We start from the raw sequence: 13758 nt of genomic DNA on the forward strand, positions 1-13758 counted from the left end.
CCTGCTCCCTCGCCCGTGTTCAATTATGCCCCAGCACCTTTTCTCAGAATCTGTCACCACCACTTGCTGAACCGCAGCCCCATCCTGAGCCATTAGCCCAGTTCTTTTCCGTTTCGCTTTTTTCCTCTCGGCTTCTCCCTGCAATCTTTATAAATCTCCCTTGGAGGAGGAGTGTCCGAGCGGGTGGAAGTCTGAACACAATGCAACCTGAGAATTTCTGTCACTCTCTGCATATGCTCCTAAGTGCTTTAATCCCAATTAGGGGCGGCTGACACACGGTCCTATTCATTCCCATCAGCTCTTGAATACATTTGCCTAGAAATGAACTTCACAAATAGAGGCGCTCCTAAATGTGCCCAACAGCAAGGAAAATCGAATTGAGTGCGGGCTCATTCGGCAGCGGCCGGCAGAGGAGCACTGAATGTGACGTGCCCTGAGACATTGCAATGCAGCAACACGCTCGCTGACTTTTCTTTGCACCATGTCAACCGAAAGGACCAAGAAATAAGTTGGGGAACTCCGGTTAAAAGGCAACTTGAGAGGGACTCTGAATACTTTTATTGAGCCGTTTCCAACGGAGTACTCAAAACGCAACAAAAAAAGGCACCACAAAACCCACCAGCGAAGTACGGGCTGCCTCCTGCCCGCGTCCTGGCTGCGCGTTTGGAGCCTCCCAGCCGCCGCGCATCTACCGGCCACGCAATTAAGGAGAAAATGGCCCCGTCGCCGGCGTGTCATCTGGTGGCGTTCCCAGAGCTCGCCGCCGCCGCCCTATTCAGACCCGGCCTTAATGTCCCACCCGCGCCTCAGGGGCCGCGCAGCTGGTCTGCCCTGACCTGCCGGCCTCGCCAGCCCGGACACCCTCAGGGGGCGCGGCCCAGGCCAGCTCTGGCCCAAAGTCGGCCACTGGAGGCGGGGTCTCCGGGGTCTCTGCCCTCTCCTGCGGCCTCGCCTCTTGTTCCGGGCCCTGCGCGGCTCCCTCTAGCCCTGGTTCGGGACTCAGTGCACCGGGAGTGTGTGTGTGTGTGTGTGCGCGTGCTTGTGTGTGTTGACTCCCCTACACCCAGCTTCCCAGGGCTGAGGGCCCCAGGGACAGCCAGCTTGGTCCCCCTGGGGACCCGAAGCTCAGGGCTTTTGCGCGGCGGAGACCCGCAGTCCCAAAGAAATGCCTTCTGAAAGAAGCCGCACAGCGCAGGCCAGAATCCATTGGGGGCGCTTTTTCTCTCGGCGGAGCACGTGCTGGGCGCCCGGACACAGCTCCGAGGGGCCGGGGCGGCACCTTCAGACGCAGCTGCTCTGGCGGCGGCGAGCTGGTGCGGCTTTGCTCCCCGCCGCTTTTCCCTCCGCCGGCGGCTGCCCGCGAGCATCCGTGCCGCCTGAGGGGGCCAACCTGTTACTGGGCGGGAGCTGTGGCCGCGCGGTTCTGCGGTGGACAGAACCTTTCCCCGCACCTTTCCCCGCACCTCGGCGTAGGAGGCATTTCGCTTTACCAGGGCCTCTGGACGCCCATTTTAAGTCGATAAAAAAGCCGAGTGGAATGTTTTGATTGAGTCTCAACATTGTCTTTGAATAAGGCTGGGACCATGTAATTAATGTGTCTTTTTAATAAGGGACAATACGGCCGTTCAAGCTATTTAATTTCATTTAATTTTCCATCCCATTTGCTGCACAGCCCGCTTTTACTTTTAACACCCAGCCTTTCACGGCCCATCTTGCTCCACTGGGCACATTAGATTGGTTTCACCCTTGCTTTTTAGGGAAGGAAAAATAAAAGAAAATGTGTTCCTTTCCTCCTTTGTGGACAATTTATTTCACTTGGGGAACTTCAACTCCGAGCCACAGGACAGAATAAAACTCGGCAAGCTGGTGTGAATGCCTCTGGCGCAGTCTCTTTCTTCTCGCGGGGCTGGGAACCAGCCACAATTGGCTATATTAATAAATAACTTTCCTCACAGTCGGCCTTTACATGGTCCTATTGATAAAATTGTTCGCGTGTCGTTCACGCTTTTTCACCCATTAAGGAGGGCCGGGGAGGCGCTCCGAACCCAGGCCCCGCGCTCGCCCTTGCCTGCTCGCAGTGCTGGTAATTTAAACTGGGTGTCATCCCAGAGTCGCCAGGCCAGAGGTTAGAGGGACATGTTCATGGCTTAAATTTATTGCCCTCCACTCTCCGGAGTGGCTTCCTCCCCTCCTCCCCTCCCCCAGCTTTTGCCATTCATGGGCCGCGGGATCAAAGACTCCCTCCCGTCTTTCCAGGGCAACCTTCGCAGCCTGCAGTGGGGCAATTGGAGGGTTCGGAGGGAAAAAAAATCATCAGTAGCAGCTCTCTCAGAAGGTGCCTGCGCATGGCGTGGCTACAGCGTCCAATGGACCACACGTAGCAGCCACGCAGATGCACCCCGTGGCTGTCTCCTGCCCCAGCAGCCTCGTCTGCAAAGGCAGTGAGCTGGCATGGTGGCTGGCCACCGTGTGTCCTCGCAGGATGCTTGGAGCTAAGAATTTGATCTGGCCCGGAGTCTCCCATCGGCAAACGGAGTTTTGGAGCTTCCGGAAACACCCAAGTTGTTGTTACTGTCTTTTTGTAACAAACTAAGGTACTCAGCAGCGGAGAGGGAGCCAAGGGTCTGTTTGCACCCATTCCCGTTTTACAGATTAGGAGACTGAGTCTCTCAAGGAATTCATCCAAGTCCTGGGTGGCCGAGCACAGAAGGCATGATTCCAAGTCCCCGGGCGCTGTCAGAGAGAGCAGGGCTGGGGGAGCCGCACTGAACTTCTTGGTGGCAGCATCTTGCCACCTTTGATAATCACAGGCACCCGCGTCAGCGGGTCTGAGAACCGCACTCCTCTAGGAAAAGCCGCACCGAGCCGCCTGTGTGGATACGGTGCAGGGCCCAGCGCATCTGCACAGTGGCAGAGCCTCCAACACCGGGCTGGAAACCCACCGCCCGTTGGGCATCTCTGGGAAGAACAGCGTCTGGCTCTCCCGCTGGCTGCGTGGTGGCACCTCAGACTAGCAGCGCACAGCAGGTGCTGGCAGAATGGTCACACATATTTCTGATGAGTTCGATGACTCGGCCACTATTTTATGAAAATAAATGTCCTCACACAAACAGGATTTCCGTCCAGGAAAACGCAGAGCACAGGAAGAACCTGCGATGTGAGTTCCACAAACTCACGCGGGAGTTGTCTCAAAGGCCCACCTGGCTCCTCTTCTTGACAGACTTTACGGTGTTTTTTATTTTTACGAAAAGTCCACTTGGTTGGGCTTGGGGGAGTCAGTCCGAGGATTTCCTTCCTGTGATTTGCTTAAGAGCAAATCAGAGCTTTGAGCTGATCAGTGTGCATGTGGGGGAGGCACCATCCATAATTCTGCCAGCAGAACTTGAGCTGCAAGCTTCCAGCGTGGTCCGAGGCGCGTAATAGGCCCTTGGCTGCGCGGCCTCTTCCCATCCTCCAGAGAACTTGCAGGTCCGGGGTGCGCACGAGAACGCGGAAGCGCCGCTGATTTCGCCTTCTCAATTTGATCCCGAGCCTTCGAATTTCGGGGAGAAACAGGACCCGGGTGGGGGTCGGAATTAAAGCGGTCCTCAGTAGAGGACTGGCCTGAACCCAATCCCCTGAAATGGTAATATGGTCGTTATTTAAAAAGTGTAGGTATTTTCTGGTGTTTTCTCATCAAGTACCTGCCTAATTTCTGTATGGCACACGCCAGAAATCAATAGAAGTTAACAAGTCCTCCAAACAGTCCCCGTCTCTTTGTTTAATCTCCTTTACAATAAAGCCAAGGGGAGAGAATTAAAAATCTTTGAAGTAGACCAAGGCTCAAAGGAATCAGCCAAGTAGACTTAAAGTAGTCACTTATTTCCCAAAACTGGTTTGTCGGCGAACAATAAAAGGAAGTAAAATTTATGGAGAAATTATACAGTGGATTTGTCACTTAAAATATCGTAACTGTCTGGGGAACAATACCCCATGCTGAGGATTAATGGTCCCGCCGGACCTTTGATTCACCAGAGCCTTTTCTTCGCCCTTGACAAATTGGATTTTTAGGAATGGGAAGGTCGCCTGGACCATTGTGTGCTAGCCATTCAGAGGCCTCGATTATGCAAGGGGGCTGAGGGAACCACTCCATGTGACCCTCTCGGGTGGGACTCTGCAGCTGCTTCGCAGCGCAACTCTCTCACCAAACTCCGCGCCCTTGCGCTTGCAGTGCCAAAAGGCGCCCGCCCCGATTGAAAAGGCGCAGTGCATGCCCGCCCGCGTCACTCCGCGGGCGGAGGACGCACGTCGGGGCGCGGCTCCCTGGCTTGCGCGCTGCTCGGGCTCTGTCACTCGCGCCCTGCCGAAGACCCTGCGCGCCCCAGCGCCTGCCTGGCGGCGGCAGCAACAACCATGCACGGAACCACCCGCGCTCCGGCCGCCAGCGTCAGTGCCGATTGCTGCATCCCAGCCGGCTTGCGCCTCGGGCCGGTGCCCGGCACCTTTAAACTGGGCAAGTACCTGTCAGACCGCAGGGAGCCTGGGCCCAAGAAAAAGGTATTGGCCTTTGCGACCTTCACCCCCTGCCGTTCGCCTCCCTTCGCCCTGAGCCAGGAAAGGGGTAGAGAAGGGAAGGGGAGGAAGGGGGTGATTGAGTCGTTACCTGCTACTTCTGCCAGGTGGAAGGGGACTCCGATTATTCCTAGTAAGTCTCGTTAGTTGAGAGCTGGATGTGGGCTGAGCTGAGGGGAGAGAACGTGACTGAGAGCGGAAAGCCCTTTGGTGGATGCACCGGGCTCTCTGCCCTCAGCAGTGCGGGAGGTCCTCCCGCCCCTACCCGCGCCCGTGCCTCTCTGTGAAAGCGCCCTCCTATCTCTCTGCGGGTGCAGCGCATTGCGGACTTTTCTTGCGTTCTCCTCTCCAACATGCTAATTTGAGGTTTACATTTGCCTTAAAATACTTTAATTCAATTTCCTTGGCGGGGATGGTTGCGGGAGAAATAACCCTCGGAAGCTCTCAGTTCCTGGAACCTCCCCAGATTTTTCTTTCCGCCGTTTGCCTGTAGGTTTGGGGTAAATGGAGAGAAAATGAGCTAGGTGGTTGCTCTGTCGCGGGCTCCAGGGGAGACGGGCATCCACCGGTCAGGGTACCTGCAGCCCGACTCTGAGAATCCAGGGTCCCAACCAGTAGGCGCCAGAGCCAGCTCGGTAGCTATGACTCCTTAAGCAGCGTCACTACCCCTGACTAGAAAGGAGATTTAAACACAACCCCCACCCCCACCCCGTGCGCTCCTTGGGAGTGTCCCAGCGGCATACAGTTGGTGGCAAATAGCTGCCGGGGTACGAAGGCAGGAGTCTGGCGGGAAGGCAGGACCGTACCTGAGCTAACCGCTCAGCTTTCTGTTTGTCAGAAAGCTCCAGCGTCGGGTCAGCGGGACCTATCTCGCTGCGGGTGCCATCAACTCTTCTCTACGTCTCCCCCACCCCCAAACCGCCCAGTTTCGAGCGGGGCTCGCGGCGCACCACGCCTTCCTCTTTAAAGGCGATTTAATTGCTTTTAAATGGACGGCCAGCTGCGGACAAGCCTTTCGCTGCACGTGCTTTGTTCCTAGACTTTGGCTGCCAGACTCGCCTGCACCTAGGTGCGGTGCAGCAGAAACAGGGCGACGGGAGGGACTGGGAAGGAACGCGCTCTCTTGGCGCTGGGGCTGACTTCGCCACGTCTCTCCCGGGTGTTCGGGCTGCCTTCAGAACCCCAAGTGCCAGAGCCAAGGTGGGGGTGGGAGGGTTTTGAAACATGCCCGCCCCTTGTCCCCGCCCCCGGTGTTAGCAAGGTGGGGCGCACGCGGAGGGCACTGCTCTATCAGTCAGACTCCCCGCTTTCTGCCTCCACTCAACTAGGGTTCTAAGGAATCAGGCTCCTGCCAGCACCCGGTTCTGTCCTGGTCAAGGAGAATACCATCATTTTCCCGAGTCGGGTGGGGTGAAGGAGAAACTCTCCCTGTGGTTTGTGGGCCTGACCGTGGGGCGCGGGAGAACGACCACTGCTTGTGTTGCAGGTGCGCATGGTGAGAGGGGAGCTGGTGGACGAGTCGGGGGGCTCCCCTCTGGAGTGGATAGGGTTAATCCGGGCAGCCAGGAACCCCCAGGAACAGACTCTGGAAGCCGTGGCAGACTTACCCGGAGGACAGGTACTGCGGACTCCCCACACCCTGTCTACCCAACAGTCCTTACGGCGGCCAACAACACTGAGCAAAGCGTTTTAACTAGAGGTGTCATTTAAACCTCCCAACTACCCTTTAAGGTAAATGCTACTGTATTAGCTTCCCGTTGGAAGGATGAGAGAAGCGAGGTTCAGAGAGATCCAGTAGCTTCTCCAGGGTCACACAGCACCAGAGGCCAGGATCTGAACCTTTCTTCTCAGTCGCTTCTTGATGAATGACCCCGGAAATGACAGCTGTCCTATTCCTTGGGTCTCAGATCTTCTACCGAGCATTGCGAGATGTCCAGCCCGGGGAAGAACTGACTGTGTGGTATTCCAACTCCTTGGCTCAGTGGTTCGACATCCCCACTACCGCGACCCCAACGCACGACGAGAAAGGTACCGCCTCTGAGAGGGCTGCAGTCTAGCGGGTGGGTGAGAGTCTAGACCTCCTCTGGTCTTCAGGCGCATTCCCAGATTGGAAGGACTTTTCTCTGGAGCTGTGTAAAACTGAGTTCACTCTCCCTCTGTAGACGGAGAGGCAACGTCATCACCACCTCCTTAAAACAATGGTGACGACAGCGATAGTTATAAGCTGGCTCACTATGGCAGGGAGAAATACCAATTGTGAACTTTATTGGGTCATGTTTTTCTTTTGCATGCCCTCAACGACATTATATACTCAATTAAGAATCAATAAAAGAGCCTTAAAATATTGCTACAGTGATTACATGGTGAGTTCCAGAGAGCATACCTCAAAGCTAGAGTGCTTTTACTAGGTAGGAGAGCATCTCTTCACTGGCTTTCAACAAGACCAAGGCAGGTCTACAGCAATTTACAAGTATTACGGTACTTATGGCCGGTCAGTTGGCAGGTACTGGGCCCTTCTATTTAAAAGGTATTTGTTCCCTTTCCCCTCCCTACTTAAATTGAATCTGGGATGTATCCCAGTTTCTCCTCAGATTTATTTGATTTATTTGATGCCTTTCAAAGCCAAGAGCAGATTTATGCAAATAGAGGTGCACTAACTAAAGAGAAAGGGAATTTCAAACATTCCCTAGAACACTGAAGAACACAGGAAGTGTTTCTCATACACAATGCTTCCATGACTTTCTTTTCTGCCTCTGCCAATTATTTTACTTTGTAACTTTTCCCAAAGACCCATGTATTTTTTTAGTCAACACTCCACCAATGAGACGGAATGAAGTTTATTGAGAACGTAAAGTTACTTCTCTTCAAAGTATCACTATTGTCTGTAAATTAATTCTACTATGTATTGATTGGGTAGATTTGCATGCAAGTATTTGTAAAAATTATGCTAGTATAGTTTGTTCCTTTCATTGGATTGTCTTATATTCTCTCATCAACTTCTTTCAGTAAAAGCAGCACGGTAAGAGCCCCCGTATTGGGGAAATCTCAACTCAGCCACTGCAGAACAATATGTAAGACCCCTCTCCCTTTTCTAAATCAACCACCCTTCCTTAAGTACCCCCAAATAGTACCAAAGCAACTTCTTTTAGTGGTGACCTTAAGAGTTTGTATTTCAATCAAATGAGCTATAAACATCATAGGAACAGATGTCAAAATACACACCGTTTTCCTTTTGAAGAAGGTTTGAGTTGTTCTGAACCTAACTTCCCCAGCTTGGAGATGTTTGAAATCTTGACCACCTTAGGTTTACATGAAGGAGATGGGAGAAAGTCATTTATGAAGTATGGCATTTGGCATGAGTTGGATTTCAGTCTGGAGATCATGCCGGTTTGTTAGAATAAACGGAAAAAGAGATCTATTGAATTAGAAAACACATTTTGCTTAAATTGTGGAAACAGGAAGACATTAGGTATGGATGCCAGTCTTCCAATCCTGGATCCTTGAGTGGTTTTCGTTCCATAGCTTGATTAAGGAATATACTGTCCCTTAGTCTTAACAACCTTGTTTTCTTGGTGTTGCATTGAGGTATATCATTCTGGGGCAGACTCTGAAAATTCCCTGATAATAGGAAAGTTCTGAACTTGAGAAAAGGGAGATTATTTAAGATAATACGTTGACATACTCATCAAGAGGACCCAAGAAGTCTCTACTGTCTCTCTCTCTTTTTTTTTCAAATTTAATTGACATGGTGTTCAATACAAGGTAATGAATATTGAAAAGGTTTGCACTGAGTCTTTTATAAACAATTAGGGTAGGATTGCACAGGCAAATCTTCTTCTCTTCCTTTCTCTTTCTCCCTTGGCCTTTTTGGAATTATATGCTTTTCACTTAACTTTCATCTTTATTATGGAGATGAGATACTATTTGGTTTATGCATATACACAAAGGAGATCTGTATTTTCTCACCATTGTTATTTGCCTACTAATATTTGAGCTTAAAGTTTAAACTTTCCCATTAGCTTTTAGGAGACTGATGTATACTTTGAATACTTCCTTGTTGGGTCCCTTCAGTATTATCAACCGTATTCTAAAAGAAACTGAATTGCAAGATTGAGCTTCTCTGTACAGAAGTATTATGACCTTTTTGAATAGAAAGTAACTTCTTCCATGTGATCAGAATCTTTATCATACATATAGTTGTTGATTGTGTTCACAGAGTCTGGCAAAAATTAAAAACAACTCTTGCTAATAATATTAAACACACAGATTTGACACCCAAATATATATCATGCCTGATAGAGAATCCTACGCTTGTTAAAAAGTCTTCCTATTTATCTCACCTATAGATCCATGTAATAAAACACAAAGTAATCTTGCTTCTCCAAGGACTTTACTAAAATTGGATTACTATAGCTATCTAGGAGTTAATTAACCATCAGGATGACTCAGGGGATAACGCAACATCATCCTTCTTGGAATATTACCATCCTTTCTAGGATATCAGGACATAGGATTTTTCTTTTCTTCCACCAAATTAAATGGGGTTAAAGAGGGAGTATACAAATAATTTTGAAGAATAGCAAATTATAGTCCCTATGTGGTCCTTCAGTTGGTCACGCTCCAGGAAAACCTCAGGCAAAGTGTTTAAAACTGGGAGGGGGTAGAAAGGGTGGGTTGTGGACACAAAAGACATTGTTCTATGGAAAGGAATGATTACATATGGCCCATACATACAGGATATTGTCTCGCCTGGTAATGAGGCGCTCATGACCATTAGATTGGCCTTTGTTCAGTTTATCCAAACTCCTTGACATACGCCACCTATTCTACAAACGCCAACAGATGGGCCCAGGCCCAGCACAGCCTCAACACTTGATTTAAAGCAACAGCTGCTCTCTGCTCTTCCCTGGCCAGACTGAGCGCTGCTCTACCAACTAAGGTTTGCTCCGATGGCCTGGAGGAAGTCTTCCTAGGAAAGGTCCAGGTCACCCCTCTTGGCCTCACAGTAGTCCCAGAGGATGGTGATGATAATAAGGATTGGTCATTTGGAGCTTATGGGTTCTTGATACAATAGGGATACCGGCGGCCCCAAAGATTCTCCTGCTTTTCCCATTACCGCTGCTGAAAACCTAGGCTTTGCCGGGCGGGGTGGGGAGGGGTGGATGTACTGCCAATTTCTGTCTGGCTTGCTCGCCTCTCATAGGGTCGCTTTCCCACTCTTTCTCGCCCAGGGGAGGAGCGCTACATTTGCTGGTACTGCTGGAGGACTTTTAGATACCCCAACAGCCTCAAGGCACACCTGCGTTTCCACTGCGTGCTCAGCGGCGGAGGGGGCCGCGCCTTCCTGCATCACGAGCACGCGGCTCGCCCAGGAGCTGCCCCGGGGGCCGATGGCCTTGGCCTCTCGCTCAAACCCTCGGTGCCCGACTTCGCCGCGCCCGCACCCGCGCCCGCAGGCTCTTTGAGGCCCCACCCGCAGGCCCCGCCGCCCTCTCAGGGCTGCGGGACGCGGGAGAGCATCAAGCGTGAGGCCTCCTCTGCGCCCTCGGCCACCTCCCCACCCCCGGGCAAGTGGGGACTGCCCAAGAAGGGCAAGGAGCAGCCGGACCGTGCCCTGGACATGAGCGGGGCCGCCCGAGGACACGGCCACTTTCTGGGCATCGTGGGCGGCTCCCCAGCGGGGGGCGGGGGGCTGGCCTTCTACCCCGGCGCGCGCTCGGCTTTCAAGCCCGCGGGCTTAGCCAGGGCGGCCACAGCCGCGCACGGCGACCTCTACAGAGAGGAGGGCGGCGGCAAGCAGGGAGCCGGCCTAGCCTTGGGCAGGTTGCTGGGTGGGGGCCGGACAGGCGGGCGCCCCGGGAGCGGGGAGAACCCGGCGGCGGGCGGCGCGGGCCACCACCATCACCACCACGCGCATCACCACCACCACCACCCCAAGTGCCTTCTCTCCGGGGACCCGCCGCCGCCGCCGCCCCCACCGCCGCCGCCCCCTGGCCTGCCCTGCTCCGGGGCCCTGCGCGGATTCCCTTTGCTCCCGGGCCCTCCAGAAGAGGCGTCGGCCTTCAAGCACGTGGAGCGCGCCCCGCCCGCCACCGCCGCAGCACTAGCCGGAGCGCGGTACGCGCAGCTACCCCCAACGCCAGGGCTGCCCCTAGAGCGGTGCTCTCTGCCGCCGCTCGAAGCCGGGGGGCTCAAGGCCTATCCTGGTGGCGAGTTCGGCCATCTGCCCGCGGTCATGCCGGCTTTTACTGTCTACAACGGGGAGCTGCTCTATAGCTCGCCGGCTGCCGCCGCTTATTACCCGCTCAAACTGCACTTTGGCGGGCTGCTCAAATACCCGGAGTCCATCTCCTACTTCAGTGGGCCCGCGGCTGCGGCGGCCGCGGCTGCGGCTGCAGCGGCCGCCCTAAGCCCTGCAGAGTTAGGCTCCCTGGCCAGCATCGACCGTGAGATCGCCATGCACACGCAGCAGCTGTCGGAGATGGCGGCTGGGAAGGGCCGCGGCCGCCTGGACTCGGGGACGCTGCCACCGGCCGTCGCGGCGGCAGGTGGCGCTGGGGGCGGCGGCGGAGGCTGCAGCGCCGGCAAACCCAAGACGGGCCACCTGTGCCTCTACTGCGGCAAGCTGTATTCGCGCAAATACGGGCTCAAGATCCACATGCGGACACACACGGGCTACAAGCCACTCAAGTGCAAAGTGTGCCTGCGGCCCTTTGGAGACCCCAGCAATCTCAACAAGCACATCCGGCTGCACGCCGAGGGCAACACGCCCTACCGCTGCGAGTACTGCGGCAAGGTGCTAGTGCGCCGGCGGGACCTGGAGCGCCACGTGAAGTCGCGCCATCCAGGCCAGAGCCTGCTTGCCAAGGCGGGAGACGGCCCGGGCGCCGAGCCCGGCTACCCCCCGGAGCCTGGGGATCCCAAGAGCGAAGACAGTGACGTAGACGTCTGTTTCACGGACGACCAGAGCGACCCCGAGGCCGGGGGCGGCTGCGAGCGAGACTCCTAACGGCGCTACCCGGGCAGGGGTGGGTGCAGGGTCAGGGTGGAGAGTGCGTGCGTGCGTGTGTGTGTGTGTGTGTGTAGGGGTGGGGGGAGATCCGGTTGTGTTTCGGGGAGGGAGCCAGCTTTGGAACAGTAATCTTTCGGAAACTCGACTAGGTGTTCAGAGGCGGGCCGCCGGTATCATCCGCTGCACCCCACGCCTCTGCACTCCTAGGCTTGACCTTCTGACCGCGTCTCCGGCGGTCCGCTCTAGAGGTTTACGGTCGCATGAATACCAACGTCACAGCACCCTCCAGGTGCCAATTTTAACTGCCACGTATTTTAAAATTGTACTTTTCTGTGGAGGAAAGTGTGCCTTTCGAAACGACGTTTTGTGTGTATTTTACATTAGTTTCACTGCATAGTGGCGACTCAGCAGAGGTGACATGCCTACTTTTTTCCATTTCATCTCTTCTTGTGTCGCGTTACGGCTTGCTGCGTTGATTATATAGTGGTAGTGGGTGTACAAATTGATCACGTTCCAATTATTTATGAGATTAATGATACATGTAAAATATCTAAAGCATGAATCTAAGAGCATGCAATATATGAATTTAAAGAAAAACCTTATTTGGTAGAGTACAAATGTGGTGTGTGTTGTTTTGTTATGAATGATGTACAGTGGATAACAGTGTTTTGGTCTTGGTTCCAGTTTGTGCAATCTTTAAGAAAAATAAAGATACAAACGAGAGTTTGTTCACTTAGCAGTTTCAGCAGATTTTTTTTTTTTGAAAAAAGAATAGTTTAATTTTAAAACAACTTTCCAGGAGACTCACAATAAAACATCATAGAAGATTTGATGATTTTATTATTGATAAATAAATGCTAAGCTGTGTTAAAACAGGGAAATAGGCTATCTTTCTTTTCTTTTTTAAAAGACTTATTTATCTGAAAGTCAGTTACAGCAAGGCGGGGGGGGGTAGAGAGAGAGAGATATATATATATATCTTTCATCAACTGGTTCACTCTCCAAATGGCTGCAAGAAGCCAGGAGCCAGGAACATCCTCTGGGTCTTCCACATGGGTGCAGGGTCCCAATCATCTTCCACTACTTTCTCAGGCATATTAGCAGGGTGGTGGATTGGAAGTGGAGCAGCTGGGATTCTAGCCAACACCCATATGGGGTGCAGGGTAGGGGTGTGTGGGGGGGGTTGCGGGGTGTGGGGGGAGGGGCTGCAGATGGCAGATGCTTAAAGATCTGTGGCACAGCTCTGGCCCCTAGGCCATTTTCAATACTTGCATTTCACAGGTCTCCAGGTAGCAGGCAAAGCAGTGGTTTTCCAAAGCCATTTTAAATCATGCTAAATATTTTCACATTATTGAAGATGCTTCAAGAAAAAAATTCCCACATATTGGGACACATGCTGTAGAAGAGTGGGCTAAGCTGTTGTGTGCCATGCTGGCATACCTTGTGGGCTGAATTTGGTGTCTCAGCTGCTGAACTTCCCATCCAGCTCCCCGCTAATGCTCCTGGGAGAGCAGCAGAGGATGGTCCAAGTGTTGGGTCTCTGCTACCCATGTGGGAGACTTGGATGGAATCCCCCTGGGTAGTGAACCAGCAGATGAAAGATCTCTTCCTCTCTGTCTCTCTCTTTCTATAACTCTGCCTTTCAAATAAATAAATAAATAAATCTTTTAAAAAAATTCCACATAGTATCCCTTGTCAAAAAGAATGGCCAAACTGCTGAATCACTGTTTTTTTGTTGTGTTTGGTTTTGACAGCTTTCTCTGGGAAGCAAAATACTTTTTAGTATTCAACAAATACTAAAGGAGGATATATTTTGTTGTGGGTGCTGGCTTAATGTCAGTTTCTTTTTTTCTGTGCACTTCTCCTAACAGTGTATCAGTGTTAATCCCATTTTACAGATGAGAAGCATGCTGTTCAGAGTCTATCATTGGAAGGGCAAAATCAGATGCACTAATTATATTTACTGGTTTTAAAAAAATTGAGGTTAGCCGAGGAAGAATATAAAAAAGACTATAATCTTATTAGCTAAATTTAGAAGCCATCCCTTCTCTCCATACTCTGGGGAAGATTTCACTCTAGGAAATGGAATATTAGGTCTGCAGTTAAGGGCATGTACCCTAGGAGCTCAGATCTGCAGCATTTTTCTGAGATTGGTTCAGAGACTCTGATAAGTCACCAAAAGGTCTGGATATGAC

At 52.3% G+C, this 13758-nt stretch overlaps 1 protein-coding gene across 1 annotated transcript; it reads left to right on the forward strand.

The window, feature by feature from the left end:
- The first annotated feature begins 4249 nt into the window (after window positions 1-4249).
- On the forward strand, window positions 4250-11560 carry PRDM13 (PR/SET domain 13). Its single transcript, XM_062187631.1, has 4 exons — window positions 4250-4536; window positions 6038-6169; window positions 6459-6579; window positions 9783-11560. Exons 1-4 carry the CDS (start codon window positions 4393-4395, stop codon window positions 11558-11560), a joined length of 2175 nt encoding a protein of 724 aa, XP_062043615.1. The 5' UTR covers window positions 4250-4392.
- The last annotated feature ends 2198 nt before the right edge of the window (window positions 11561-13758 follow it).

This window comes from Lepus europaeus, chromosome 3 (genome assembly GCF_033115175.1).
Source record: "Lepus europaeus isolate LE1 chromosome 3, mLepTim1.pri, whole genome shotgun sequence".
NCBI lineage: Eukaryota > Metazoa > Chordata > Mammalia > Lagomorpha > Leporidae > Lepus > Lepus europaeus.

What these genes read in the sequence shown, in the direction of transcription:
- PRDM13 (XM_062187631.1), top strand. Translation starts at nt 4,393, where the DNA reads ATGCACGGAACCACCCGCGCTCCGGCCGCCAGCGTCAGTGCCGATTGC. An exon ending in CAGACTTACCCGGAGGACAG is followed by an intron (nt 6,170 to 6,458) that starts GTACTGCGGACT and finishes CTTGGGTCTCAG; the next exon opens with ATCTTCTACCGAGCATTGCG. An exon ending in CCCAACGCACGACGAGAAAG is followed by an intron (nt 6,580 to 9,782) that starts GTACCGCCTCTG and finishes TTTCTCGCCCAG; the next exon opens with GGGAGGAGCGCTACATTTGC.